The sequence below is a fragment of the Halichoerus grypus genome, chromosome 1 (genome assembly GCF_964656455.1).
Source record: "Halichoerus grypus chromosome 1, mHalGry1.hap1.1, whole genome shotgun sequence".
NCBI lineage: Eukaryota > Metazoa > Chordata > Mammalia > Carnivora > Phocidae > Halichoerus > Halichoerus grypus.
In genome coordinates, this window is record NC_135712.1 from 209,027,237 (window position 1) to 209,051,087 (window position 23,851).

At 56.5% G+C, this 23,851-nt stretch overlaps 1 protein-coding gene across 5 annotated transcripts; it reads left to right on the top strand.

Annotated features, from left to right (window-relative positions):
• Positions 1-233: 233 nt before the first annotated feature.
• Positions 234-20,079, top strand: TYK2 (tyrosine kinase 2). 5 transcript variants are annotated; one of them, XR_013441483.1, is made up of 26 exons: positions 235-310; positions 1,097-1,279; positions 1,504-1,719; positions 5,579-5,702; positions 5,833-5,980; positions 6,333-6,496; positions 8,135-8,501; positions 8,964-9,164; positions 9,287-9,444; positions 11,376-11,484; positions 11,576-11,765; positions 11,844-11,947; positions 12,043-12,225; positions 12,317-12,404; positions 13,336-13,463; positions 14,395-14,530; positions 14,616-14,770; positions 15,495-15,645; positions 15,966-16,063; positions 16,305-16,497; positions 16,787-16,905; positions 17,229-17,401; positions 17,627-17,744; positions 18,639-18,749; positions 18,818-19,273; positions 19,761-20,079. XR_013441483.1 is itself a non-coding variant. In XM_078055818.1 (25 exons), the coding sequence occupies exons 3-25, from the start codon at positions 1,524-1,526 to the stop codon at positions 18,971-18,973; spliced, it is 3,570 nt and encodes a 1,189-aa protein (XP_077911944.1). In that variant the 5' UTR covers positions 235-310; positions 1,097-1,279; positions 1,504-1,523; the 3' UTR covers positions 18,974-20,079. The 5 variants fall into 5 exon arrangements, 3 of the variants coding, with proteins under 3 accessions (XP_077911944.1, XP_077911954.1, XP_077911947.1); XM_078055818.1 differs by having other exon boundaries at positions 18,818-20,079; XM_078055828.1 differs by having other exon boundaries at positions 18,839-20,079.
• Positions 20,080-23,851: the final 3,772 nt, after the last annotated feature.

A 23,851-nucleotide genomic window follows, 5' to 3' on the forward strand; every position in this document is an offset into this window, starting at 1 on the left:
CTAGCCACCCCTTCCGCATCTCCGCCCACTCCGCCCCCCAGCAGCCAATCGCTGACGCTGCGGCGCATCCAGGTGCCGACCCAGCCAATCGCGGTTGAAGGTTAAAAAAAAGTGAAGCTGAAGACCAATAGGAGCGCCGCTATTGCAACGAAAAGACCAATGGTTACGAGCGACGGGTCACAACGGCGGCCAATGAGTATGCCCATTTCAGGCGGCCAATGGGAGGCGGCGTCTCGGAGGCGATTTGGCGGTGGCTGCCCGTGACTGCGGGGCGGGGTCCGGGGTTCGAGCCAGAGTCCGGGGGGAAAGGGTGAGCCTGGAAACCCCGGGAGGTCCTCTGGAGGGCAGCGGCCGGCGGGGGGTGTGGTGGGAGGAGCGGCGGGAGGCTGCGCTTGGCAGGGGGGTGGGTAGAAACACCGATGACTGGTGGGTGCCCATCGCGGCTCCTGCCCGAGCCAGCCAGGCTTTGGGGGGGGGGGTTGGGGGGAGGGGTGCGGGCCTCCTGGGTGCAGACGTCACTCCTACCGCATCTGCCAAGCTGGCTCTGCACGCAGTGGGGACGAGGAAGAAGGAAATGGGCACCCCCAGAACCCCATCCGTGTTTTCTCCGATGTTAGCATAAAATAATAGCGAACATTTATTAAGTACGTACCGCACGCCAGGCTCTGTGCAGAGCGCTTCCCCTCCCTCACCTCACTGAATCCTCCCAACACCCCTTTGAGGGAGAGACTGCTATATATGCCTATTTTCCAGACCAGGAAACGGGCTCAGAGAGGAGCTGATTCCTGAGGAATCTGACATTGTGCTATGACGACATGCTCTTCTTCCCATCACTGTTTATCTTAAAACTGGAGAACTTGGAGGCCTGAGCCCCGGGCCTGGCTCTCGAAAAGTCTGGCGCCTGGATGAGGGGAGAGTGGAAACAACCCCTCCTAGGCTCAGGGGAGTCAGCAGGGCCTGGGGTCACTCGTGGGGGTAGATGTGGGAGGCAGGAATCTTGGCCTGCAGGAGAAAGACGATCAGGATGATGGAATCAATAATAATGATTTTATTTTTGGTTTTGTCATGTTTGTTATTTTTTCATGCCTGCATTAAGGGCTAGGTGCTGTGGGGATGTCACAGACTTCTTTTCGTGGCAATGCTCTCCGCGTCTTCGTTTTCTGATGGGGAAACTGAGGCCCAGTGTGGCTAAGTGACTTGCCTGAGTTGACACGGGGAGAGCCAAGATTCACTCCCTGGTCTGTCTGACCACACCTGCCTGCCTGGTGATTTGGGGAAGGTGGGTTCAAAGCAGGTTTTTATATTGGTGCAAGTTTGTCCAATGAAGAGGTTCAGTGTTGTTCATGACAAACCTAACAGGTGTGGACGTGTACCCTAACTCCATCAAACAGATGTAGAAACGGGCTCAGGAGGAGAATTGGATGCCTAAAGTTACACAATGAGGGGGTTCTAGAATCTCCCTCAGGCCTAACGTCTGGGGGCTGATGGCCTGTCTCTCTCTAGCCAAGCCAGCTGTCAAAAGCATGCCTCTGTGCCATTGGGGTGCCACCACCAGGGACAGCAAGCCTGATGGCGATGGAGCTCAGCCCATGGCCACCAAGGGAGGCCTGAAGGTCCTTCTGCACTGGGCTGGCCCTGGCGGCGGGGACCCCTGGGTCACCTTCAGCGAGGCCACACTGACCGCAGAGGAGGTCTGCATCCACATTGCACAAAAAGTCGGTGAGTCTGGGGCATTAGCCCTGTGGCAGGGGTGGAGGTGCTGACAGCAGCGGGGCCCATCCATCTGTCCGTCCGTCCGTCTGTCTGTCTGCCCGTTCATTCAGCAGACATTGAGTGAGCAACTACAGTGTGCCAGCCCCAAATCACTGCCTTTGTAGAGCTGATATTCCAATAGGAAAATTAGCAAGAAACACAATGAATAAGAAAACCATGTGGGAGGGACGCCTGGGTAGCTCAGTCGGTTAAGGGTCTACCTTCGTTCGGCTCAGGTCACAATCTTGGGGTCCTGAGATCAAGCCCCGCATCAGCCTCCCTGCTCAGCGGGGAGTCTGCTTCTCCCTCTCCCTCTCCCCACCCCAACTCATGCTCATTCGCTCGCTCGCTCTCTCTCAAATAAATAAGGTACTAAGAAAAAAAAAAACTGTGTGGGAGAGCAGAGGTAGATGATGGAGAAAAATTAAAAATTCAGGAGAGGAGCGCCTGGCTGGCTCAGTTGGCAGGGCATGTGACTCTTGACTCCAAGTGAGGTGGGAGCCACAGAGGACTGTGAGCAAAGGAGGGACGTGACTGGACTCAGGCGTCACAGGCGCTCTCTGGCTGCTATGCGGGGAATAGACTGTGGCGGATGAGGGTGGGAGCCGGGACACCAGGGTGGCAGTGACCTCCAGGTGGGAGATAAGGGGGAGAGGTCAGCCAGGGCCAGATCTTATGGTGCCTTAAATGCCAGAGGGAGGAGTCCAGCATTTACACTTTCTCCTGAGAGCAGTAAGGAACTGTGGAATGGCTGAAAGAGCCCGTAGTAGAGGTACCAAAAGTTATCATTTCTTCTTCCAGAGGAGAAGAAGGTCTGTCCAACTAGACCTTGCTTATATTCCCCTTCCTCTGGGAAATCCTCTCAAACACCCTTCCCCACAACTGGATGGGGGCCTCATGGTGGATTTCTACCACACCTCGTACTTTCCTGTTGGTGGCTGATCCTTCAAGAGCCCTGACGGGTGTGCTGGGTAATGTGAAACATGCCCAGCAGAAGAAACAGTATGTGTAAAGAGCCCAGACAGCCTGATCTGTTTAAGGAAGCAAAAGATCTTAAGAGTAACTGGAGTGTCGCTCTCAAGAATTTGAAAAGGGAAGTAGGAATTGAAAGTGGAGCATAATTGTCAGAGTCCAGGTCGTAGTTACTATTTTTTTTAAGATTTATTTATTTTAGTGAGGCAGGGGAGGGGCAGAGGAGAGGAGAGAGAGAGAATCCCAAGCAGACTCCCCGTTGAGCGCGAAGTCCGACTTGGGGCTCCGTCTTACGACCCTGAGATCATGACCTCATCCTCAATCAAGAGTCAGTTTAGGGGCGCCTGGGTGGCTCAGTCGTTAAGCGTCTGCCTTCGGCTCAGGTCATGATCCCAGGGTCCTGGGATCGAGCCCCGCATCGGGCTCCTTGCTCCGCGGGAAGCCTGCTTCTCCCTCTCCCACTCCCCCTGCTTGTGTTCCCTCTCTCGCTGTGTCTCTCTCTGTCAAATAAATAAATAAAATCTTTAAAAAAAAAAAAAAGAGTCAGTTTAACCGACTGAGCCCCCCAGGCGCCCCCCAGGTCATGGTTATTCTGTGCTGAGGGGGTTGGGCTTTCTCATGGGGCAATGGGGAACCATGGAAGGTTTAAGCCAGAGAGTGAAACAGTCAGATTGGTTCTTTAGGAAGTTGTCTCGCCAGGAGGCAGTCTCCTTCTGTGGGTGGCAATACACTTGGACCCAGCAACTTTGGAAAGCCATTGGCATCATCCAGCACTGTTGGAACATCCATTCCCTGAGGCCACACAGTTCCACTTCTAGATATTCATTGTTCAGACGCTCAGCTCATGTGTTCTAGGAGACACATACGAGAATGTTCAGAGCTGCTTCATGTATCTTAGTGAAAAGTGGGAGACCATCTCAAAGTACCCTCTATAGAAGAACACACAAATTGTAGTAAGGTTGAATGCTGGAAAGCTATACAATCAGGAAAAAGGAAATTAAACCAAAGTTACACACATCATTTGTGGAGTGTTTTGGTTTTTTTTTTTTAATTTAATTTTTTTAAGTAATCTCTACGCCCAACATGGGGCTTGAACTCATGACCCCAAGATCAAGAGTCACATGCTGTACTGACTGAGCTAGCCAGGCGCCCCTCATGTATGAGGTTTTAAAACCTGTTGTAGGGCACCTGGGTGGCTCAGTCGTTGGGCGTCTGCCTTCAGCTGGGGTCGTGATCCCGGAGTCCTGGGATCGAGCCCCGCATCGGGCTCCCTGCTCAGCGGGAAGCCTGCTTCTCCCTCTCCCACTCCCCCTGCTTGTGTTCCCTCTCTCGCTGTGTCTCTGTCTGTCAAATAAATAAATAAAAATCTTAAAATAAAAATATTAAAACCTGTTGTAGGGGCGCCTGGGTGGGTCAGTCGTTAAACATCTGCCTTCGGCTCAGGTCACGATCCCAGGTCCTGGGATCGAGCCCCACATGGGGCTCCCTGCTCAGTGGGAAGCCTGCTTCTCCCTCTCCCACTCCCCCTGCTTGTGCTCCTGCTCTCGCTCTTTCTCTTTCTGTCAAATAAATAAATAAAATCTTTAAAAATAAATAAATAAGGGGCGTCTGGGTGGCTCAGTCATTAAGCGTCTGCCTTCGGCTTGGGTCCTGACCGAGCCCCGCATCGGGCTCCCCGCTCAGCGGGAAGCCTACTTCTCCCTCTCCCACTCCCCCTGCTTGTGTTCCCTCTCTTGCTGTGTCTCTCTCTGTCAAATAAATAAATAAATAAATAAATCTTAAATAAATAAGTAAAACCTGTTGTAACATGAAAAAGTAAATTGTAGAAGGACACCTTTGTGTAATATTGCATTTAGAGTTTATAACATTTGAGACTGGGTCATAGAGGATATGGGAATGATAAACTCTAGTTTAGGAGTATGGTTAACTCTTTGTGGGAGGGGAAAAGAGGTGGATGTAGGCAGGGGCAAGTTTTATGTCTTGTGGCTGTACTTTGGTGATGATAAAGTATTCTGAACGGACTTAGATAACATTTTCAAGTGATGTGTATAAAAGGATGCGTTGGGTAGCCGGTATGGGGAATGGCAGCAGTCTGGAGGCTGGACTAGGGCTGGGCTTTGGACTTGAAGGATCCCAGAGATGGAGGATGCGGAAAGAGCAGGCCTTGTGACCCATCTGATGTGGGTTGCGGGCAAAGTGGAGAACAAGGACCAAGTCCCAGCTTAAAAAACTGGGCAGACAAGAGGCAGGTTTGGGGACCTGGGATGAGGCCCCTTTAGAACAAGGCACGCCTAAGGGGGCCGTGATATCCAGGGGGAGACAGCCAGGAGGTAGTTGAATATTCCTCCAGGGTTGGAGTTCAGAGACAGACCAGGCAATGTGTCAGCAGTTTGTAGAGTTGGGCTGGTCAGTGTAGGGTAGGTTCTCGCTGAAGTTAAAAGCAGCCCCCCACATTTTCCTGGGTCAAGACAATGAAAGTTTACCTAAAATCTAATGCAGGTCAGATGATTCACCTCTGTCTCGTAGCTTTGGCACAAGGGGTCTCTAACAGCCCTGAGGCAGAGGAGATGGTAAGAGTTTATTTCCAGGCCTAGAAATCTGTGTGTCCCTTTCGCCAACATCCCATTGGCCAGAAACTGGTCCTGTGGCCCCATCCCAGCTGCAAAGGAGGATGGGAAATGTAGTCTGTGAAACCACAGCCTGGTCACCGTGTTGCATTGTCCTCTGTGGGCAGGAGGAGGCCCAGGGAGGGAAGGCCTGTGATGGGAAACAGCAGGTCTGGGCGTCCACAAGGCAGATGGCAGCAGATGCTGCCTCCTGACCCTCTTTCTCTGTTCCTGACCCTCTGTTCCAGGCATCACTCCGTCCTGCCTCAATCTCTTTGCTCTGTTCGATGCCCAGGCTCAGGTCTGGCTGCCCCCAAACCACGTCTTGGAGATCTCCAGAGACATGAGCCTGACATTGTACTTCCGCATGAGGTGGGTGATGACCCCTTGAGAGCCTTGTCCCCTTTTGTTCTGTCCCCTTGCTCCCCTGCACCCCACCTTCCCGGAGCTGGTCTAAGTCCATGCTAAGCCCCAGCTGCGACCTCTCCATCCCGTCTTGCAGGTTTTATTTCCGGAACTGGCATGGCACGAACCCTCAGGAGCCGGCGATATACCGCTGTGGGCCCCCAGGGCCCAAGTCTTCCTCAGAACAGGCAGAGCAGGGGATGCAACTGCTGGACCCAGCCTCCTTTGAGTACCTCTTTGAGCAGGTGTGTGTAGGGCTGGGGAAGTAGGACTATTTGTGAGGGACTTAAGGGTAGTTGAGGAGCCCCCCATCTCTCCCCCAGTTCACTAAAGCTAATAGATTTCAACTCATGCCATCTTGGATCCTTTGGCCACCTGAACCAAAGGGTCCTGAGACACGGGATTGCACGGGAAAAAGTGCTGTGATCAATTCGTGATGTCTGCCACAGGCCGAGAGTTGAACAGAGGAGGCATGCGTGCTGTGTATTTGACCTTTCCGGAAAACAGGGGTTCCCTCCCATCCCCAGGGTGGACAGAAGCTGGGGAGCGAACGGATGCTCATGCCTCCCTTTCTGCCCAATCCCCCCCAATCCCCAGGGCAAGCATGAGTTTGTGAATGACGTGGCATCACTATCGGAGCTCTCGAGCGAGGAGGAGATCCACCATTTTAAGAATGAGAGTCTGGGCATGGCCTTCCTGCATCTCTGCCACCTTGCTCTCTACCATGGCATCCCCCTGGGGAAGGTGGCCAAGAAGATCAGGTGTCTGGGAACGGGGCGGGCACGGGCGTCTGGGAGCCGCGAGAGACCTCGCAAACTGCCGTGTCTTCATTCAGCACTTATCTAGTACCTGCTGTATACACCTGTGGTGTTAGCAGCACTAGTTCTGGGTGTTGGGGCCACAGTAGTAACAAGTCAGACAGCAGCCACTGTCCTCCTGGGCTCACATCTGGTGAAGGAGACAGGCAGTAAACAAAATACAGAAGTGAAAGGTCCAGTGCTTCCAACGGTGATAAATGCAGAGGCGGGCAATTAAGCAGGAAAGGAGGAAGAAGGAGAGCGTCAGAGAGGGAGGGGTGTACAGTTTCAACTTGGGTGGTCCGGGACTTCCTCACTGAGAACGTAGCATTCAAATTCAAAGGTGTGAAGGAAGTGAAGGCGGGAGGCTTGCGAGTGTCTGGGAGAAGAGCATTCTAAACAGACAGCACAGGCCGTGCAAAGACCCTGAGGCCTGCCTGATACGTTGGAGGATGTGTGGCTGGAGCAGAGTGAGCTTGGAGAATTCCTTAGGATTCTGGGGAAGGACAGACACAGGAGTGTGGGGAGCTGGGAGCCAGCTGTGGGCTCCGCCATTGCCGTGAGGGCCCAGGTAATCAGGGTACACTGCCTGGAGGAGGTAGTGGGAGATGCGGATCTTTGAGGACCAGCAGTCCTTCTTAAAGCGTGCATCTTTCCATCCCTGTTGCGTTATCACTCTGGAAGACTCGGGCTGGGACAGCGAAGTCCAGGGTGCTGGCAAGCCCAGAGGAAGTACCCTCTCTAGCCTGGATGGCAGAAAACGCTTCCCAGGGGAGGTGACATTTCTGCTAAGACCTGAAGGTTGAGTCAGCTTTATCCCGATGTGGAATACATTGGCAAAGCATTCTAGGCAGAGGGAAAAGCATATACAAAGGCCCAGAGGCAGTAGGCAGCAAAGGCCTGTTTCTTGGGGATCTGAGCTTGGAATACAAGGGCCCGAGAGCAGGAGTCCATGAGGCTCTAGTCAGGCGGCCTTTCTCCCAAGGGCCGTTGGGAGCCCTAGGAAGCCTGGAAGTGGGGACAGGAGGCAGCTAAAACCTCGAGCTTTAGGATCCTTCTGGTCAAGGGGTGGGAGAGAGGGACGTGGAGAAATCTGTTACATAAGGGAGCTCTACTGGTTTGGGTGCCCGGCAGGCAGTGAGGGAAGGCGTGAGGGGGTGGGGCTTTGGGAGGAGCAGAGAGAGATTATCTGTTGATAATCATAACACCGATGATAAAGCAATATGACTTCTCCAACAGTGACAGCCCCTGACGGTCACATCTTCCTTAGGATGTGCCAGTCAGCCACCCTAATTGTCTCAGCCCTGGAGCTGGGCCCTGTCTGACCCCACCTTACGGAAGAGAAGACAGAGCCCTTTAGGGCCTAAGGAAGTTGTCCAAGAGCTGGGATTTTAGCCCCCTCGTCTCCTCCCGAATTCTGACCCCTCCCAGCCTCCCTGCGCCGGCCCTTCCTTGTGTTCTCGTCCGCCCTGCATGACAGCCTGCCCATTTTCTAGACGAGGCAGCTGAGGTTCAGAGAGGCTAAGCCACTTGCCCAATGGCACCCAGCTAGGCCTGCAGCCCCGGGCTCCTGACCAGCCCTTCCTGGTTGCCCCCCCCCAGCTTCAAGGACTGCATCCCACGCTCCTTCCGGCTGCAGATCCAGCAGCACAACGCGCTCACGCGGCTGCGCCTGCGGAACATCTTCCGCAGGTTCGTGCGGGCCTTCCAGCCAGGCCACGTGTCGCAGCAGGTCATCATGGTCAAATACCTGGCCACGCTCGAGCTGCTGGCACCCCGCTTCGGCACCGAGCGCCTGCCCGTGTGCCACCTGGAGCTGCCGGCCCAGGCTGTCGGGGAGCCCTACTACATCCGGGACGGCGGGCAGGCTCCCCCAGAGCCTGGGCCGGAGTTGGCCACCGGGCCCCCCACTCATGAGGTGCTGGTGACGGGCACGGGTGGCATCCAGTGGCGGCCGATACAGGCAGAGGTGAGCAGAGTGCCTCCTCCATCTAGCGGTCCAAGTCGGGCTGGGGCTGGGGCTCCTGCTCAGCTTTGGCCTTGGCCTCCGAGGGGGACTGCCGTGAGCCTTTTCCCCACGTGGCTCTGGGCTATGTCTGTCTGTCCCCTGGGGTGGTTTTTTGGGGAGTGTCCTCTGTCTCTACCCCTTGGGGACCTAATTTCTGGGGTCTGCACCTCTGAGGAATCCCTGTCTGGTATCTGGGGGTGCGAGGGCCCGGCTCTTCCTGTCTTCCTCCCTGAGGTTCTGGCTTCTGGTGTGTGGATCTCTTGGGGGAGGGTCCCCATCCCATCTGTGACACAGACTCGAGTGGGGATGCCCGAGGAGCGTCCCCAGTCCCTCCAGCTCTGGCCTCCCCCCAGGGAGAATGTGTGGGAGACTAAACGGGCATAGCCCTGCTTCATCCACCTGCCCCACGTGCTGGGTTTCCAGGGTCCCAGAAGCGACGGCAGCAGCAGGAATCCCCGTGCTGGCCCATTTGGGAAGAAAACCAAGGCCCCAGAGGTGGGCGATCAGCCCACGGACAGGCCTCAGGAAGCGCCCTGGGCCTACTTCTGTGACTTCCAGGATATCACGCACGTGGTGCTGAAGGAACGCCATGTCAGCATCCACTGTCAGGACAACAAGAGCCTGGTGGGGCCTGGGGCCGGGGGCCTGGCAGGGGGTGGGGGCGCCTCTGGCCTGCGAGGCCTGCCTGATGTCCATCCGTCCGTACCCACCCCCCCCACCCCTCACCCCCCGCCCTTGGCCTGCAGGAGCTGACCCTGCCTTCCCGGGCCATGGCCCTGTCCTTGGTGTCGCTGGTGGACGGCTATTTCCGCCTGACCGCCGACTCGAGCCACTACTTGTGCCACGAGGTGGCTCCACCACGGCTAGTGATGAGCATCCGGGACGGTATCCACGGACCTCTGCTGTGAGTGCTGGGGGTGGGCACGCGGGGGATGGGGGGCGAGGTGGCGGCCGCCAGCCGGACTGTCAGCTCCAGGTGTGGGGAGGCGTGAACGCGGTGTGTGCGCCTGTTTATGCGTGTTCACGTCTTGGTGCGCGTTCATGTTAGTGCGTGTGTGTTCGCGTGTGCATGTGTGGGAGTGCGCGCACTCGCGTGTGCATGCATGCCGATGTGCACGCCAGGGGTGTAGGGGGAGAGAGGGCGCCCGCGGTGGTGTGGACACGTGTCGTGACGGTACTGGGGTTTGGGACTGTCACCGTGCACTTCTGCACGTTTAGCAGCCCGCCTGGCGCGTGGCCGTGCTTTATGACTGCATATAAAATCGTTGTTGCCTGTCGTCGCGGGCGGTGGGATGGGTGGTTTTTGTGGAGCTGTGTGTTGCACAGACGCTGGTGGCCATTCTCACGTCCGCGTGAGTGTTCACATCCCTGCGGGTGTGTGTCTGTCCTGGTCACTGGAGGTCCCTGCCTGTGCGGTTCTGTCCGGACACGTGGGGCGGAGAATGTGCGGTGTCTGGGCTTCGGGGGCTCCTCAGACATGCGTGCGGCCGTCCTGCATGCTGCTGGGTCAGAGGGTGTGACTCTGAGCTTATGTGGTCATCATACCTGTGCCTGGCTGTCCCCCATCCTACCTGTGACAGCGGGACTTAGCCGTTGAGGTGTCTTGAGAGGTCTGACCCCTAGGAGCCAAGTCTCTATGCCAGAGGAGGGTGGAGTGGCCATTCTGTCTCTTGAGGGCCAGGGTGGTGCCGGGTCACCGCCCGGTGTGCGCCCCCCCGGTGGGCGTCTGTGGGCCCCATCCGCGGGTGTCCTTGTCTGTTTGGGTGGCTTTGACAGTACCGTTGAGTGGGTGATGCAGAAACAGTGGACCCCACGGGGCACCTGGGTGGCTCAGTCGTTAAGCGTCTACCTTCAGCTCAGGTCATGATCCCGGGGTCCTGGGATCGAGCCCCGCATCAGGCTCCCTGCTCCGCGGGAAGCCTGCCTCTCTCTCTGCCCCTGCTTGTGTTCCCTCTCTCGCTGTGTCTCTCTCTCTCTGTCAAATAAAAAAAACAAAAACAAAAAAACAGCGGACCTTGATTTCTCACGGTTCTGGAGGCTGGAAGTCCTAAGTTCAAGGTGCAGGCAGGCCCAGTGTTTGGTGGAGAGCCCCCCCGCCCTGGTCCACAGACGGCCAGCTTCCAGCTGGGTCCTCACGTGGGCCGAGGGGCAAGGGAGCTCACTGCAGTCCTTTTTGTAAAAGGGCACGAATCCTATCCGTGGGCTCTCCGCCCTCTCCGCCTACTCAGCCCCCGGAGGCCACACTTCCTCGCTCCATCACGTCGGGGGGGCGGGTTTCGGCACGGGGGCTCTGGGGAGACACGGGCGTTTGGTGGACAGGAGCGTGGGAGCCCCCGCGTGTGTGGGTGTCTGGGCCCGGGTGGTGGCGTCACGTGTCGGGCCTGTTTGTGCTCATGACGGTTGTCACCTCTGAGCCTGGGATGTCGAGGCCCCAATGCCACCCTGTCACAGTGCGTGTGTCTGTGGTGGTTGTGTGGCACGTGTTGACAGACTGCCCAGCGTGTGGCAGAGTGGCTGGCTGGGCGTGTGTCCATCCGGTATCTGATCGCTGTCCCCTGTCTCTGTGCGTTACCGGTCGGTGGTGCTGCCTGACCGTGGCCCCGCGCGCATGCCTGTCCTGGTGCCTCTTTCATCCCGTGAGTTGTCCTGTGCGTGACAGCGTCACACTGGTGTGTGTATGTGCTCAGACTCTGCGTCACCACCTAAGTGCCCATGTCTGACATTTGTCCCAGCTGGGAGTGCCCCCCTACGGGCAGGTTCTGTGTGCCCCTGCTGCCAGGCAGGGGGCCCGCAGTACCCCCCATTCCCTGACAGTGGCCCCCTTGTCCCCTGCAGGGAGCCATTTGTGCTGGCCAAGCTGCGGCCTGAGGATGGCCTCTACCTCATCCATTGGAGCACCAGCCACCTCAACCGCCTCATCCTCACGGTGGCCCAGCGTGAGCAGGTGGGCCTGGGGCGGGGGTCCTGGGCCGGGGCTGGGCGCGCTCCCTGCCTGGACCCCTGCTCACCGCCCCCCGCCCCGCCCCCCACCGCAGGCCCCGGGCACACAGCACGTGCACCTGCGTAAATTCCCCATTGAGCTGCAGGCCGGGGGCTTCACGCTGGAGGGTTGGGACCGGTCCTTCCCCAGCGTGCGGGAGCTGCGCGCTGCCCTCCAGGGTTGCTCCCTGCGGGCTGGTGACGACTGTTTCTCCCTGCACCGCTGCTGCCTGCCTCGGCCAGGAGGTACGACATGGGGGGCCCTAGGATGGGGTGGGGGTGGCATCTCAGGCCACCCTTGGTGATGCCACCTCACCCCCCCAGAGATCTCCAACCTCGTCATCATGCGGGGGCCTCGGGCCAGCACTGGTCTGCCCAACCTCAGCCAGCTCAGCTTCCACCGGATCTGCCAGGATGACATCACCCAGGTGCGTGTGGTCAGAGCTCTCTGGGGCCCGGGGGGCACTGGGGAGGGCAGCCCCGAGTGCCTGTCATGGAGATGCTCTCTGCCCTGTTCCTCCAGCTGTCCCACTTGGGCCAAGGCACGAGGACCAATGTGTATGAGGGCATCTTACGAGTGGGGGGCAGAGGCCCCAAGGAGGGCACGGCCGATGGTGAGGACCCCCCTACGCCCGGTGGGGACTGTGGGCAAGAGCTCCGAGTGGTACTCAAGGTGCTGGACCCCAGTCACCACGACATCGCCCTGGTGAGTGAGCACAGCCGGGGGCGGGGGGCGGGCAGGGGGAGGGCTGCAGGGGTCAGTGTCTGCGGCTGCCTGACCTGCCCCGTCCCCCCAGGCCTTCTACGAGACAGCCAGCCTCATGAGCCAGGTCTCCCACGTGCACCTGGCCTTTGTACACGGCATCTGCGTGCACGGCTCTGAGAGTGAGTGAGCCCCGGCGCGCCCACTCTCACCCCTGCTCACACCCGCCCCCGTGTGCTGGCCGTGCCCCGCTTATGCCCACTCCCTGGGTTGGACCCCGACCCTCAGCCTGTGTCTTCCTCACCCCTGAGTCCGTGCTCCACCTTGACCTATACCATGATCCCTGACTACACACCTCAATCTGTGACTACTTGACCTTCGATCTGTACCCCAACCGCTGACTCTATTCCAACACTCCCTGACTACACCTTGACTCTTACCTTATCTCAGTGCTGGCTACACCCACACCCTGACACCTGGCTATATCCCTAAGCTCCGTCGCCACCTAACACCTCTACCACCCAGCCTCTATTTACCCTTTGACCCCACCGGCACTGTGGGACCCCATGCGGACGCCAGCACTGTTGGGCACCCCAGTCCTCCCAGACCTCAGCCCCTGCTCTGCCCCCACCCCTACTCTTACTCTGCATGTACCTCAAAACTCCTTGTCCAGCTAGTAGCCCCCAGATCCTCAGCCCCATGTGTCTGTCTCTCTTGCTTTCCCTCCAACACTGGTCGACACCCCATGAGCACCCCAAGCCTGTGGGATCCTCTCATCACTCATGCCCCAGCCTCAAGCTCCGCACCTCCACTTGTCTGCACCCACCCCCAGTTCCCCAGTCCCGTCCTCAGCTTTGTCACTTACGTGTCAGCTTTGCCCAGCTCCCTCTCCTAGACTCAGATGTCAGCATTCACCTCTTCCTCACCCTGCACCCACATTGCCTACCTCCCTTCTGCATCTCCCCTCACCCCCGAGTCGCTTGCAAGCCGCTCCCCGCATCTCTGCCCCAGCGCCTTCCCCACCCACCGTCGTCCCAGCCCCCATGTCCTGACCCCCGAGTCCTGGAGCGGGGAGGCAGGTGGGCAGCCTCTGCAGCGGCTGGGCCTTTGCAGACATCATGGTAACAGAGTACGTGGAGCACGGGCCCCTGGACGTGTGGCTGCGGCGGGAGAAGGGCCACGTGCCTGTGGCCTGGAAGGTGGCTGTGGCCCAGCAGCTGGCCAGCGCCCTCAGCTACCTGGTGCGTGGCCTGTGGGTGGGGCCGGGATCGATGGGGGGTGCCACGGTGGCCTCAGCATCGGGTGTGGGGGCCTCAACACATGACTGCATCTACACACTGGCCCTGGGGGATCTTTCCACGAACCTCTTCTGCTCACACACCCCTGTGGCTCTCATCTCCCCCAAGAGAAGAACACCTCACCCCTCTATGTCCCATGGGGCCTGCCCTCAGCCCCTCTGTCACTCCCTCTTGCCATTCGTCCCAGCTCCTCCTGGTCCCCAGTGACCCCAGTTTCCAGAGCACCTCTGGGTGCCTGGCTCTGTCCTAAGCCCTGAGGATGCACTAGAGAACAAAACGAAAAGTCTCTGTCGCTAGGGAGTGGGTATTTTAGTTGGGAGGGGCAAACAAATAATGATTAACTACATAGTATTTTAGAAAGTAGTGACAACTGTGGGAGAAAAGCGGGGTGGGGACAAGCAGTTGCTACAGTCCAGGGAAGAGGTGAAGTTTTAAATAGATGGGTGGGGGACGGCCCCACTAAGGTGACCCGAAGGTGAGGAAGGAGCCGTGCAGGCATCTGGGGAAGTGCATTCCAGGCAGAGGGAATAGCCAGTGCAAAGGCCCTGGGGCAGGAGCTCGCCTGGCGTGGTTGGAGGACAGCAGTTGGACCCGACCACGAGCTTTGGCCACCAGCTCCGGGAGGAATGCTGACATCTGGGGTGCCCAACAGTGCTGGAGGAGGAGGAAGGACCTCCTGGGTACCCAGTGCTGCCCCGTCGCAATGCCAATGTATTTGGATCCCCATGATTGTTTTTGCTTTGTTTTGTTTGTTGTTTGACCATGATTATTTTTTTCACGTGGGCCGTCCCTGTGGAGACCACGTGGGATGGGAGTGGGGCCAGCATCTACAGCACCCCCCCCGTGGTCACGCCCCCTTTCCACCCCACCACAGGAAGACAAGAGCCTGGTTCACGGTAATGTGTGTGGCCGGAACATCCTGCTGGCGAGGCTGGGACTGGCAGAGGGCACCAGCCCCTTCATCAAGCTGAGCGACCCTGGTGTGGGCCTGGGTGCCCTTTCTAGGGAGGGTGAGGACCCGGGCAGGGCTGGGTACAGGGACAGGCTTCCCTCCCACTCTTTTCACCCTCGCTGACCTCTGACCCTGGCCCCCAGAGCGGGTGGAGCGGATCCCCTGGACAGCCCCCGAGTGCCTATCTGGCGGAGCCAACAGCCTAACCACTGCAGCCGATAAGTGGGGCTTTGGTGCCACCCTCCTGGAGATCTGCTTTGACGGGGAGGCCCCTCTGCAGGGCCGTGGCCCTTCCGAGGTATGTCCAGGGCATCTCTGGGCCCTTCCTACAGAGGGGATTGGTACCTCCAAGGAGTCTAGAGGGCACATTCAGGGTCCTGAGCTGCCTCCCCTCTGGCCGTGTGCCCTCACGTATCTAGGTGGCCTCATCTCTCTGGGGCTCCATCTGGTTATCTGTCAGTTGGGGTTAACAGTCTCTACCTCATTAGGTTGTTGTGACACACAGCAAATAAGTGACATGGTTCGGTTTTAAGCAGAGCCATCAGGGCCGTCATGGGAGAAGCCACAGGCTGTGGGGGTGAGGGAGGACCAGAGGACTCCCCTGAACCAGCTGAGGGGTCCGGCGAGGCTTCCCAGAGAAGGTTATAATCTAAGTACAGGAGTGTTGCAGTGACCCAGGCTAGGAAGTGCAGCCTAGCAGCGGTCACGGCATGTACAAAGGCCCTGAGGCCTCAGATTGTGGTTGGAGCTTCCAGGAGGCAGAGAGAGGACGAGCCAGGGCAGGAAGGGCCTAGTGTGAGCTGCTCTCGAGCACAGCAGAGTCAGCTGGACTTGGGATCGAGCCCCGGCTCTGCAGTGGTGGCCAAGTCCGCTTCCCTCCGCCAAGCCTCAGTCGCGTCATCAGTAAAATGGGAGTGACCGGAACAAGCACCTAGCCTGCTCTGGGAGCTTGACTGTCTTTTGGAGAAGGGGACTGGCGATGGGCGGTGGGCACTGACTGCTGTGGGTCTCCTTCCCGGCAGAAAGAGTGCTTCTACCAGAAGCAGCACCGGCTTCCCCAGCCCTCCTGCCCGGAGCTGGCCACACTCACCAGTCAGTGCCTGACCTATGAAGCAGCTCAGCGGCCCTCCTTCCGCACCATCCTGCGTGACCTCACTCAGCTGCAGCCCCAAAGTGAGCCCCACCGCATTGCCCCGACTCCTGCTTGTGCCCGCCCAGCGCCCCTGAGGTTTCTGCCCAGTGACTCATGTCACGTGTGACAGCATCTTACGGGCGTGCGGATGCCTGTGCTGAGACCATCCCAGGTGTCCATTAGGATGCAGCCACTTCTGCATTTTGGACATGACAGAATTTTCCAGCTGTTGCAAAAAAAAAAGTTTCCTTATATTTGAGACCAGATGCTGGGGGAGCGGTGGCCCCCTCTCTGTGCCCCCAAGTGTGGGCCTGCTGGGGAGGAGGCCGGGGTTCCGTGACACCCACTGTGGCTCTTCTAGATCTTGCTGACGTCTTGGCTGTGAACCCCGACTCGCCTATGTCAGACCCCACCATTTTCCACAAGCGCTATTTGAAAAAGATCCGGGATCTGGGCGAGGTGAGGGCCCTGGGGGCTGGGGCAGGCCTGAAGTCAATTGTGGAAATATGGGTGGGGGGCCTGGCCTAGAAGACCTTCGGCCTCAAGGGAGGCTCTGACGCCTGGAAAAGGAGTCCTTGCCCCCAAGGAGACCCACTAACACGGAGTAGGTGGGGCCTAGGATTTTCCGATCCGACCCAGCCGGGGGTGGGGCCTGCGGAGCCGGGGTAGGGCCGACCCGCCTGCGTGTCCCCGGGGCCAGGGTCATTTCGGCAAGGTCTGCCTGTACTGCTACGACCCCACGAATGACGGCACTGGCGAGATGGTGGCCGTGAAGGCCCTCAAGGCGGACTGCGGCCCCCAGCTCCGCACCGGCTGGAGGCGGGAGATCGACATCCTGCGCACGCTCTACCACAAGCACATCGTCAAGTACAAGGGCTGCTGCGAGGACCCAGGTGGGCGGGACCGGCAGGGCCTGCGGCCAGTTAGAGCTTCCGGCTGGAGCCTCGGGCCGGGGGACGCGCTAGGGCGGCTGCGGCCGGGGCTGCCCCCTTCCCGCCTGGGCCCCTCTGCTGGGGCACCTGGGGATGCGTTTTAGGGTGGGCTGGCCCGTCTGAGGACTGGACCTGCTGTGGGCGACGCAGGGCCCCACCTTGGGGAGGGGGGGAGGCTGTGGGGCTCAGAACGGGCGGCCCCCAGCCCCTGCGTCCATCGCCCGCGTGGGCCACCCGTCTCCCGCATCAGGCGAGAAGTCGGTGCAGCTGGTCATGGAGTACGTGCCCCTGGGAAGCCTGCGGGACTACCTGCCCCGGCACAGCGTGGGCCTGGCGCAGCTGCTTCTCTTCGCCCAGCAGATCTGTGAGGTGGGCCCGCCGGCCCCTGTTCCTTGCGCCCGGCCCCCTCCTCCTCGGCCTGGCCTGATGGCCCCATACCGTCTGCTCACCAGTCCCCGCTCCTGGGCCGGCTCCCCAGCCCACCCAGTTTCCAGCAGCCCAGTCCCTCCCGGTTCTCGCACCCCTGCTGCCAGCCCCGCTCCCTTCTGCTGCTCCCAGCTGCCACCCTGCCCACGCCTGCCTGGTCCCCGCAATCCTGACCTGACCCCCCACTCCCCCACCCCCTTCCAGTCCGGGCCCAGGCTCCTCAGGCTCTGCCCCGCCCCACTGAGCCTGACTCGCCCTTCCCCCAGGGCATGGCCTACCTTCACGCACAGCACTATGTGCACCGAGACCTGGCTGCCCGCAACGTGCTGCTGGACAACGACAGGCTGGTCAAAATCGGGGACTTTGGCCTAGCCAAGGCTGTGCCTGAAGGCCATGACTACTACCGCGTGCGCGAAGATGGGGACAGCCCCGTGTTCTGGTGACCAGACAGGACCCGGCTGGAGTGGGGTGTCAGGGTCACCTGGAGCAGACAGGGTGAAGGGGATAGATGCTGGGGTCTCAGATGACAGGGCCTGGTCCCAGGGAAACTGCCCGCCCCCCCCCCCCAAGGATGGGGCCCTGACTGGGACCAGAGAGCCCCTAAGCTCCAGGTAAGGACTCCCAGCTGGTCTGGCCCAAGGCCTGAGTGCCCCATCCCCCCCAGGTATGCCCCAGAGTGCCTGAAGGAGTGTAAGTTCTACTATGCATCCGACGTCTGGTCCTTCGGGGTCACCATGTATGAGCTGCTGACCTACTGTGACTCCAGCCAGAGCCCCCCATCGGTGAGAGCCAGGCCCTCAGCCCCACCCCAAACCAGAGGCGCTAGAAAGGCATGCCTTGGATTCCCAGCTGTCCCACTGTAGGAGTGCTTAGTCCACCTGGGCCTCACAGTGCCATCACGATAGAAACCCACTCAAATAGAAGCAGCTTATTCAACCGTTTGCAGCCGGGGAGGCGCAGCTTGACGTAGATGCTCAGCTGTCCTCAGGAGACCCATTTTTCTCCATCTCCACTCAGCTGCTCTCTGTGGTAGCATCTCAGGCAGGTCCCCGCCCCCGGGCCCCTAGCCCCTCAGGCGCGCAGCCTCAGGCCTGGGCTGGGGGAGGAACTAAGGCTAGGCTAGGAGTTTGTTTATTTTTAAAGATTTTATTTATTTATTTGACAGAGAGAGACAGAGCGAGAGAGGGAACACAAGCAGGGGGAGCGGGAGAGGGAGAAGCAGGCTCTCCGCTGAGCAGGGAGCCCGATGCGGGGCTCGATCCCAGGACCCTGGGATCATGACCTGAGCCGAAGGCAGACGCTTAAGGATTGAGCCACCCGGGCGCCCCTAGGCTAGGAGTTTATTCCCAAAGCAAATCAGAGCGCCATTGTAAGAGAGGGGGGAGAAGAGATTCCGGACAGATGGAAACAGTTTGTCGAGAGACTTAATAGCAAATCCCTACTTCAGACTTACTCTATGAGTATTAGTTACCTAACTTACACAATAGCCCAGTGGTAGATGTGACCACCCCATTTTACAGGTGAGTAAACCGAGGCCCAGAGAGATGAGGTCATACATCTAAAGTTACGCACCAAGAACTGGCAGAGGCGGGACGGGCAGCCCTGTACCTGCAGGCTTCTGACCTCTACCTAGGGAGACCCGCCTCCTGAAAAGAGCTGGTCTTGTTTTCATGCAGAAATTCATCGAGCTCATAGGCCTCACCCAGGGGCAGATGACGGTGCTGAGGCTCACAGAACTGCTGGAACGAGGGGAGAGGCTGCCCCGGCCAGAGAGATGTCCTTGTGAGGTGAGACCCCCCCCCCCCGCCCTTTTCACCTCCCCGCCATCGGACTGCAGAGAGAGCAGCCCCCACAGTCCCACTTTTTTCCTGCCCAGATCTATCTCCTCATGAAGAACTGCTGGGAGGCAGAGGCTTCATTCCGCCCCACCTTCCAGAACCTCATACCCATTCTCAAGACAGTCCAGGAGAAATACCAAGGCCAGGCCGCCTCAGTGTTCAGTGTGTGCTGAAGCCTACGGGTGGCTCTGGGGGGGGGACTGGAGCAGGCACCCACCCAGAGGGCCTCGCCGCCCCCAGAGGGACCCGACAGGGAGAGGTCGGCCTTACCATTCCCCGTGCCTTATTCCTGCCTGGAGATCCCACCTCTGTGAATTGACTTTCCTTCTGTCTTACTCCCTTTGGGGTTGCTGTAACAATACCACAGATGGAGTGGCTTATAAACAGAAATTTATTTCTCACAGTTCAGGAGGCTGGGAAGTCCAAGATCAAGGCTCCAGCGTAGTCACGTTTTGCTGAAGGCCCTCTTCTTGGTTCGTAGCCCACACCTTCTGGCTGTGTCCTCACAGGGTTGGGGGGACTCGGGATCTCTCTGGAGTCCCTTTTATAAGGACACTGAAGAAGGCTCCACCCTCATGACCTAGCACCTGCCAAAGGCCCACCTCCTAATACCATCACATCGGGCATTGGGATTTCAATGGGAGAATTCTGAGGGGATGCAACCCTTCAAACTGTCATACCTTCCATGGTTATGAGCCTGGCACAGGCCCCTGAGGGACCCAGGACAAGCAAGGACCTAATCAGGCCCTTGAATCCGATCTTTCTGCCTCCCCCTCAGCTCCCAGCCTTAGTTAACACCCACCATTTCCACCAGCTGGTAATAAACTCGTCTTTTCTCTGCTGGAGGCTGTGATCCTTGGGCCCTTCTTCAGCGAGTGTTTGCTCTCCTGGGGACTGCAGCTAAAGCAAGATCCTGCAGAAGAAGCCAGACTAAACTCTTCAACCTTTGCTCACCTCCAGATCACCAGCTAGCAGGCCAGTACCTGGAGCACAGAAGGCTCCCAGTAACTGCTTGCTACAGAGACCAACAAAGGATGGAGGCCTTGAAGGGGCTCTTTCCCACGTAGATAAGCCTGCCAGGTTCACCCTTTCCTGCCTGTGTGACTTCAGGCAAATGGCTCTCCCTCTCTGGACCTTCGTTCTCAACTCTGAACTGGGCGTGGTCACGCGTGCTACCTCCGAGGACTAATGTAAATAGCTAATGAGGTTCTTTATGTCAGAGGCTTAGCAGAGAGACATGGAAACAATGTACTTAATAAACATTTGATATCGTTGTTAATCCGGTGTTTGCCAAAGTGTTTATTTTTTTAAAGGAAATGATTTATTTTTGCTTTTTTTTTTTCCTAAAGATTTATGTATTTGAGAGAGAGCGAGCACAAGCGGGAGGGGCAGAGGGAGAGGAAGAGAGAATCTCAAGCAGACTCCCCATGTGTGGAGCCCAGCACAGGGCTTGATCTCACGATCCTGAGATCAGGACCCTGAGATCACGACTTGAGCCGAATCCAAGAGTCCAATGCTTAACCCACTGCACCACCCAGGTGCCCTTGCCAGGGTGTTTCTACTGAATAGCTGTACTTGAGACAGGATATGTGTCAGCCACATTGTGAAAGGCAGTGAAATATTTTTCTTTCTCATTGGATTTCTCAAGACCTTGTGCATTGCAGCTCCCCTTATCCAGATAATTCCATACTAATGTATTGATGTTTGCTTTTTATATAACAGTTTTCTTTTTTTTTTTTTTAAAGATTTTATTTATTTATTTGACAGAGAGATAGTACAAGTAGGCAGAGAGGCAGGCAGAGGGAGAGGGAGAAGCAGACACCCCGCTGAGCAGGGAGCCCAACGCGGGGCTCGATCCCAGGACCCCGGGATCATGACCTGAGCCGAAGGCAGCCGCCTAACCGACTGAGCCACCCAGGCGTCCCTATATAACAGTTTTCATATTAAATATGCATTATAGTTATAAATTGGAGGGGGGGTAGGTAGTATTGACCTAAGCAGTGAAATGTCTCTATTAGCCAGGACTGTCATCTCCTTGAAGGCAGCTAATGTCATCTGGTTTCCTGTTTTTGCTTCCAGAGACACTTCATCCAGATACAAGGAAATCTGTACACATACTATGCTTTCTCATCTTTTGCAAAAATAGTAGCATGTGGAGTGCCTGGCTGGCTCAGTAGGTGGACCATGTGACTCTTGATCTTGGGGGAACCTCCTTAAAAAACATTTTTTTTTTAGAGTTTTTTTTTTTTTTTAAGATTTTATTTATTTATTTGACAGAGACACAGCGAGAGAGGGAACACAAGCAGGGGGAGTGGGAGAGGGAGAAGCGGGCCTCCCGCCGAGCAGGGAGCCCGATGCGGGCCTCGATCCCAGCACCCTGGGATCATGACCCGAGCTGAAGGCAGAAGCTTAACCGACTGAGCCACCCAGGTGCCCCCCAATTTTTTTTTTAAGATTTTATTTATTTGAGGGGCGCCTGGGTGGCTCAGTCGTTGGACGTCTGCCTTCGGCTCGGGTCATGATCTCAGGGTCCTGGGATCGAGCCCCACATCGGGCTCCCTGCTCTGCGGGAAGCCTGCTCTCCCCCTCCCCCTGCTTGTGTTCCCTCTCTCGCTGTGTCTCTCTCTGTCAAAATAAATAAATAAAATCTTTAAAAAAAAGGGGGGGCGGGGCACCTGGGTGGCTCAGTTGGTTAAGCGACTGCCTTCGGCTCGGGTCATGATCCTGGAGTCCCGGGATCGAGGCCCACATCGGGCTCCCTGCTCAGCAGGGGGTCTGCTTCTCCCTCTGCCCTCTTCCCTCTCATGCTCTCTGTCTCTCATTCTCTCTCAAATAAATAAATAAAATCTTTAAAAAAAAAAAAAAGGGGGGCGCCTGGGTGGCTCAGTCGGTTAAGTGGCTGCCTTCGGCTCAGGTCATGATCCCAGAGTCCTGGGATCGAGCCCCGCATCGGGCTCCCTGCTCAGTGGAGAGCCTGCTTCTCCCTCTCCCTCTGCCTGCCTCTCTGCCTACCTGTGCTCTCTCTCTGTCAAATAAATAAATAAAATCTTAAAAAAAAAAGATTTTATTTATTTATTTGACAGAGAGAGAGCCCAAGAGGGGGTAGGGTCAGAGGGAGAAGCAGACTCCCTGCTGAGCAGGGAGCCCGACGTGGGACTCGATCCCAGGACTCCAGGATCATGACCTGAGCCGAAGGCAGCCACCCAACCAACTGAACCACCCAGGTGCCCCCCACATTTTTTTTTTAATAGTACCATGTACTACTCTACAGAACTCTTTTTTTCCTCACCCGATAGGTCTTTGAGATGGTCCCACATAACCAGGCCTACAGTATTTCCTTGTTCTAGTTTATGGTTGTGTTGTAGCCCATCATGGAAATGGAAGCATTTTTCCCTTCTGGGGGTCATTGATCATTTCTAATCCTTTGCCATGTTCACGATGCTGCTACAGTGAGTAACCACATGCGACATCATTTTACCCAGGTTCAAGGCTATCTGTAACAGATTCTCAATGGGAACAGCTACTTGTAGGATCAAGCCTGGTAATTGGCCACCTGGTAAAAGACATCGCCACTAGAATATATTTTGGTATTTGATAGGGCAGCCTCTTACCAAAATTATTTTTTTAGTTTATTCTTGGGGCGCCTGGGTGGCTCAGTCGGTTAAGCATCTGACTCTTGGTTTCGGGTGGGGTCATGATCTAATGGGTGGTGGGATTGGGCCCTGCTTGTGCTCCATGCTTAGTGGGGTGTCTGAAGATTCTCTCCCTCTGCCCCTCCCCCCACTCTCAAATAAAATAGCTACTTATTAAAAAAAAAAAAAAGAAACCTTTTCTTATGGACAGTTTAAAGCATATGCAAAACAGGGAAGAATAATGTAATGAACCTGAACTTAACAGCCAACATCAGCAGTGTCCAATATCCATTGCCAGTCTTGTTTCAGCTCGACCCCCCTCCCTACCCCCATCACTGGAGAATTCTGAAGCAAATCCCAGACATCATTTTCCCTGTGTGTATCTTGGAAAGAAAAAACCACAAACAATGCGTGCCATCATTATCACACCTAAAAAGCTTAACAATAATTGCTCAGCATCATTGTGTAGCCTGTGTGTGTTTAGATTTCCCCCAGTTGTTTCTTAAATATTTAGTGTTTGTTTACAGTTGGTTCAAATAAAAATGCAGACAAGGCCCTCCTTTAAATTCTGGGCTCCTCTTTTCTCCCCCTTGCAACACGTTTGTTGAAGAAACTGGATTATCCATCATGTAGACTTTATCGGTCTGATGTCGCCCGTGTGGTTCAGTTTAATATGCTCCTCTGTCCTCACCTCGACCAACCAATGGCCAGGTCTGTTGCCATTTCTTGGCAAGACTTTCACAGAGGGCATTGTGCCTTCTCAGCAGGAGGCGCTCAAAGTCGCTCATCCTTCCTTTTGTGACTCCAGCAGCCACTCAGATCCATCAAGGATCCAGTTTTTCTTTTCCAACATTTTTTTACTGAAAAAGTATGAACATACACAAAAGTTAGAATAATACAGTGAATACCCCTAGATTCCACAATTACCTAAATTGCTACATTTACTTGATCATATTGTATCTATCCATTCCTCCACTCATCCATCAATCCACCTCATGTTTTGGATACAAATCAAAATAAGTCTATGTCCTGAGAGCCTGGGTGGCTCAGTTGTTAAGTGTCTGCCTTCGGCTCAGATCATGATCCCAGGGTCCTGGGATCAAGCCCCGCATCGGGCTCCCTACTCCGTGGGAAGCCTGCTTCTCCCTCTCCCACTCCCCCTGTTTGTGTTCCCTCTCTCACTGTGTCTCTCTCTGTCAAATAAATAAATGCAATCTTAAAACAACAACAACCGTTATTTCTTTTTGGTTTTTTGTTTTTGTTTTTTTGATAGTAGCCATCCTAACAGATGTAGAGTGCTATCTCATTCTGGTTTTGATTTGCATTTCCCTAATGACTAGTGACCTTTGGCATCTTTTTGTTTGTTTATGAGCCATTTGTATAGCCTCTTTGAAGAAATGTCTATTCAAGTCCTTTGCC

Coding starts and splice junctions, on each gene's coding strand:
- TYK2 (XM_078055818.1), top strand. CDS start 1,524: ATGCCTCTGTGCCATTGGGGTGCCACCACCAGGGACAGCAAGCCTGAT. Junction 1,720..5,578: donor CCACATTGCACAAAAAGTCG/GTGAGTCTGGGG, acceptor CCTCTGTTCCAG/GCATCACTCCGTCCTGCCTC. Junction 13,464..14,394: donor CCAGCGCCCTCAGCTACCTG/GTGCGTGGCCTG, acceptor ACCCCACCACAG/GAAGACAAGAGCCTGGTTCA.